This window comes from Melospiza melodia, chromosome 3, assembly GCF_035770615.1.
Source record: "Melospiza melodia melodia isolate bMelMel2 chromosome 3, bMelMel2.pri, whole genome shotgun sequence".
Classification (NCBI taxonomy): Eukaryota; Metazoa; Chordata; class Aves; order Passeriformes; family Passerellidae; genus Melospiza; species Melospiza melodia.
In genome coordinates, this window is record NC_086196.1 from 135,930,521 (window position 1) to 135,936,444 (window position 5,924).

The 5,924-nt window shown below is 43.3% G+C and overlaps 1 protein-coding gene across 1 annotated transcript; it reads left to right on the forward strand.

Moving 5' to 3' along the window:
* Window positions 1-637: 637 nt before the first annotated feature.
* Window positions 638-2,362, forward strand: LOC134416631 (interleukin-17A-like). Its single transcript, XM_063153386.1, has 3 exons — window positions 638-664; window positions 1,168-1,412; window positions 2,125-2,362. The coding sequence occupies exons 1-3, from the start codon at window positions 638-640 to the stop codon at window positions 2,360-2,362; spliced, it is 510 nt and encodes a 169-aa protein (XP_063009456.1).
* The last annotated feature ends 3,562 nt before the right edge of the window (window positions 2,363-5,924 follow it).

Consider the following 5,924-nt stretch of genomic DNA (forward strand, 5'->3'; position numbering starts at 1 on the left):
TGGAGAGTGACTGACTTTTGGGAACTCACTATCACCAAGCACTCCGATCAACACTGAGATATCACACCTGAGGTTTAATCATTAACAAAAGTAGTTCAGTTCAGAGAAGAGCTGAGCTTGAGCAGGGACATTGCTCCTCAGACATCAAGAAAAATTACAGTCCATGAGTAGAATATGAGAGCAATTTGATGGTGGCCAGCTGTCCAACCTCTGCCCAATTCAGGGTGAAAAGACATTGGACCGACCAAGGAGTGAACAGATCCAAATCTCTGCCAGAGACTTCTGGGTTTGATACCTAGGTCATCCCGATTTAAAATCAAACACTTTGCACTTACAAACTTGCAACATTTGTGGTTTTGTCACCATTTGAGTGACATGGCCGAAGGAATGACATCATCTACAGATCTAAGATATATCCTGTATTCCACCTGTGTTAATGGAACTTATATACATACACTTCTTAATTTAGGTTATGGTCAGAAACCACACCTCAGGTTGGGGGAAAAAAACACCTACTCCAAATTATTTAGCACAGCCCAGAAACCCTTATAAAAGGTCCAGCAGCAGATGTGCCCAGATACCTTCAGCTCAGCAGAGCCCAGGACAAGGATCAGAAGCAATAAGAGAAGGAAGGAAGATGTCTCCAACTTTTTGCGCTTCTCTGGTAAGAACTTGAATTCTGAGTTTATTTTCCCCCAGCTTGACAGAGACATATTTAAATCATAATAGATGGAATAGGGATCTGCACCCACCTTTAAAATGCTTGTTTAAATCATTAATAATTAAAAAACTAAAATGTGAGAATGCTCATGGGGCAGCAATGAGACTGCACATCAGTGACATGGAGCTCCCACAGCATTTTCTGAGGCAAGATATACATTGAAAGCTCAACCTTAGAGTGTCTTTCTTTTTGTTACACCCTTTCTGCTATCTTCTGTAATATATTATTTTCTATAATTTAACATTACAACCAGATTACAGCAACTGGGTGTAAATATAACTGTCAGCACTCTGAGAATCAGTTAATGAGATGAAAAGTGGATGTGACATAAGGCACATTTCTCCAAAATTACTCCAACCTGCAGAAGGGGCTTTAGCTACCAGTTAGGCTGACTGTGCAGGAATTTCACACCTGTCTTGTGTCCTAAATGTACCAATTCTCTCCAGCTCAGACCCCTGCTCATCGTGCTGCTGGCCGTGCTGTCAGCCGGCAGTCTTGCCCAGGGGAAGGTGATCAAGCCTGGGCTCAAGCCAGAGAATCTCTTCAAGAAACCATCTGCTGGATGCCTGGCCCCAAAAGACTCAAAATTCCCCCAAACTGTGAGAGTCAACCTCAGCATCAGCAGCACAAACCAGGACACCAGCACCAGTCCAGATATCAGCAGCCGCTCTCTGGCTCCGTGGGATTACAGGTATGATCCCTGTCCCTATGGCCTGGAAAAACACTGGATGCCCTGGCCAAGAAAAATGCTTTAATCTCTATTTTCAGTGCTTCACAGTTGAGAGATTTTTGGAAATATGAGGGTATCCATGGCTGTACAATCCTCTTTGAAATAGAACCAGCACAGAAAGCAGCACAAAAAAACCCACATGGGGTAGGCAATATACAGAAGGCAAAGCAAACAACTTTCATAATTTAATAATTAATTTGTACACTGGGGAAAGCTTTATCTTCTAAAGCTTTTTTATATAAAATATCATTTTAAAACACCTCAGATGGTTAAAAATGCAGCAAATTCAACAGTGGTGTAACACCAATGTTTCACGTCTTGGGGAGGAACTGAAGGATTTGATGGGGGTGAGTTGGAGTAACTTGTAACTTGTTAGTTGGAGTAACACTTTGGAAAGCTCAAATAATTTCTGATAAGTCTTTTGAAGTCAGTGCCAGCTTGAAGAGTCCTTTGCAAAGGCAGTTGCATGCAGGGATACATTTAAAACTATCCAATATCTAGTTACTCACATTTTATTTCGGAAAAACCCGCAGTCATGGAGAATTTTGGAGAACCTGCTGTCCCCCTATAGGCAATACCCCCCAGGATGCACAGGTTCCCGAGCAGGGAGCCCAGAGTCATCCAGACTATTCTCCCTTTGGGTTCAAACATTCCCTTTGCTGCCACCCCCCAGGATCGACGAGGACCACGACCGCTTCCCGCGGCTGATCGCGGACGCCGAGTGCCGCCACCGCCGCTGCGTCACTCCCGAGGGGCAGCTGGACCACGGCCTCAACTCCGTGCCCATCACGCAGGAGATCCTGGTCCTGCGCAGGGAGCAGAGGGGCTGCCAGCACTCCTACAGGCTGGAGAAGAAAAAAATCACCGTGGGCTGCACCTGTGTCACCCCCTTGGTGCAGCACCAGGCCTGAAGGGAGCTGGAGGTGAAGAGCAAGGAGCCACGGGGAGCTTCTTGCATGGAAGGGGCCTGATCCAGCGTCCAAAAAGCTGAATCAAGCCATAAAATTTGTTAAGGATACATCAGAATATATTGAAAATTAGGCATCTTGGGTAAAAAATAACGCTTTCCCCCAAAATCTTGAACTCCATAAATTCAGAATCCAGACTTGTCGCAGTCATGACACAAAGCAGAGACTACAAGCAGTCTCAGCTGGCAACTCTTTATTATTGAACATGGCTGACTTTTATACACTTTCTAATTTTTTATGCTTCTTCTACTCTAACTGTTGACTACAATAAGTCAACACAATACTATTAGTGAAAAGTTATAGTGACTTCAAATAACTTTCTGAAAATACTTCATCTAGCTGCAAAATTCTCTTATCTTTCTTCTTTCAGTCTCCTTAGTTACAGCCTTAGAAAAAACTCCTTATCAACTTCTTATTTCTCAGCTTCTTCTTGCTCCTTTAGCTAACAAACCTGCTGTTAGCCCCTTCTACACAGACTCCTTCGTGTGTCAGGTTGAAAAGTAATGGGAACTCTACCCATCCTTAGTTTACACTTTGAAATGTCTATTTATGTAAGTCTATTTATGCTGGTGGAAAACGTGGTAATAATGTATTATCCCCTAATATATATATTTATTTAATTATTAAGGTAATTTTTATTTATCTTTGTGCAATAAAACAAAATCAATGAAAATCTCTTTGGTATTCTCCTTTCTTTCTAAAGAAGTGTTCCTGATAAAGAAGGAAGGGTTTCTTCCTGAGCGCAAGAAATCACACTATCATGACCATAAAAGAGATTTACATGATGTTATATCCTCCAATTCTCTTGATAACATCTACCTCTGCAGCATAGAATGTAAAGCCCATGGGAAAAAAAAAATAGGGAAAATACCATTTCACCAATAGAGAAGCTAAGACACCTGGAGGAAAATTATTTATAAAGTGGCATCAAAGACTAGCAAGCAAAAAAAAAGAAATTTCTGCTGGGTAATTACCCAGTAATCCACCTAATTATCCAGTTGGAAAAGGATTTGTAAAGATGGGTTCAACACAACACTTTGAATGCTTCTTTGGGGGGAAAGAAACTCCCTCCCCTAAAACAGCGAGTGCATTTCCCCTGCTGAGCTTTAATTTCACCCCAAAGTCACCTGAATCTCAGCCCAGCCCATTTTCCGTGCAGCACATACCCCATCTGGGTACACTGGGAGAAGTTCATGAGAGTCAGGTGGGTGACTGAAGCAATTAATCACATCTGGCAGATTACAATCATGATTATTCTCTGCATTCATGTCCTTCCAACACGTTTTCAGCCCTTCAAAAGTGGAGCGCCCTGACACAGCACTTGAGCCGCGGTCGGACGGCGCTTGCGTGGGTGGGTGTCTGGCACAGCAGGCGGGTTTATTTAAGGCACACTTGGGTTAAAAGTGCCCCAGTGAACATGTTCTGTGGTTCAGAGGGCAAGGCTGGCTGGTGAAGACGTGGATGTTTTGTTTGCTGCTGTCTCTGGGAGGTGTGGCCCTGCTGAGGCACCAGCAAATGCAACAGAAAACAAAGAACTTGTAGAGGCACAGAGCTCAGGGCTGAGAATCTCCAACCAGAGCGAAGCTCCTCTCAGGTGAAAGCATCTTCTCCCGATCCAGCTGTGATCATCCCAACTTTTGCTGCTGGGAATTACTCTCTCCAGCTGTTCCAGTGAGCCCAAACCCTCCCTAACCTTCTCCAGGTGGGTCAGCCCCTGTAACGCAAACCCACAGCACAGCCACACCATTCCCTGACCTGGCAGATAAACAATGGGCCAAGGAAACATTGATTAACTCAGGCTGACCACAGTACCTGCAATCACAGCAATGAACTCCTGTCCACATCTTCAGATACCTTCAAACATTGATATAATTTTGCCTAAACATAGGAATCTAGGAGTGTGTGTGATCCTAACTTAGCTAGTTTCTGACCTTATCTCCAGTTATTCTTCCTTAAGCTCTCCTGCAGGTCCTGAAGTTTATTTAACCCAGTCCCACAAGTATTAAGCAAGAATGGCCTTCAAAAAAAAAAAAAACGAAAAAACCTAAAACAAAAAGCATCAAGGAACACTCATCCTTCAAAATTTTCAAAGATTGATATAAATATTAGTCCAGAAAGATGGAAACAGAGCTGATTCCTTGTCGTTTAGATGACCTCTTAATGTCCTATCACTCCTGGAAGGAGTTTTGTCAAATGATCTGCAATTAGCCCAAGTAACTTCCAACAGTTAAAATCACAGGAAGTCCAATCCTTTACTCCCTGGAAGTCATGTGCCACTAGCTGGAGTTGGCACATGTGTAGTGGGGACTGGAAAATGCTGAGCGAGCTATGCTGAGGTGGAAAACCTCAGAACCAGGTCAGAAAGAGCTGACACAGCTGGAGCATGGAAAAGCCAGCAGCTTTTAGCTGACAAACTTCACAGATCAGTGTCATCATCATGGAGTGGTTTGGGCTGGAAGGACCTTAAAGGTCATTTAGTTCCAACCCCCCTGCCATGGGCAGGGACACCTTTCACTAACCCAGGTTGCTCCAAGCCCCATCCAACATGGCCTTAGAGGAGATGCACTCCCTTGCAAAAACCCAGCACGGTTTTTGTTAAACCATTTACCAACCCAGCTAAATCTGAGCCTTAGGACAGAACCACTTTTATTTATTTGGACAACTTCGTGCTCACACCTACAGGCTGATTGGGTGTTCTACATGCTCCTGCAGAAGCATTTAATAGGTTTATTAATAAACTGGATATGTAGGGCCAAAGGACTGCTTTCTTTCCTACTGCAAGGAGCTCCTGGCACCATGAGCCAAGAGATTTTCCTTCCTGATTTCCTTCCTTGCTGTGTTCAGTTAGAAAGGTGCAGAATAATCCCAAACAATTGCATCCTAAGGTGACCTCATCAGTGTACTTATCCTTCTACAATCAATAATGACACAATGAGACACCAAAGGAAGTAGAGCTCCTTTTTCACCCATGCACAGCTCTTATCAGTTTGAGGTTCAACAGGTAAAGATTGTTCCTCCTTGTTTTCAAGAGTTTCAGTGCAAATTTCTGCTAATTTGATGCTCCTAAGTGATATTGTCATTGGAGGGAGCAGGGCGGAATTGCTGCAAAACCCTCTCCAACATAAAAGTTTCCAGTCCAGCACTGCTCCCCATCTCAGTTTCATGTCAGTTTGCAAAACCTGAGCAGCAGTGTCTTGGCAATCTGTGAGTAAAACACAGCAGAAAGGGAAGTTTGAAATTGGATTTTTTGCAGATAATCACGCTCATCATTGCCACCTATCAAAGCAATCTGGATGGAAACCAGATTCTTCTGAAAGGTGCTGCAGATTCAGCTGTAATGAGGGCCAAGAACACAAGTTTCAGAAGTCTGAAATAAAAAGCAACCCTGAAAAATCACAGGGTCAAGTTAGAGAGGAGATAAACCATCTTTATTCATTTACCAGAACTGGAAATCTTGATCATGATACAAATATACTGTGCTTACTAAGAATGTAGATAAACAGAA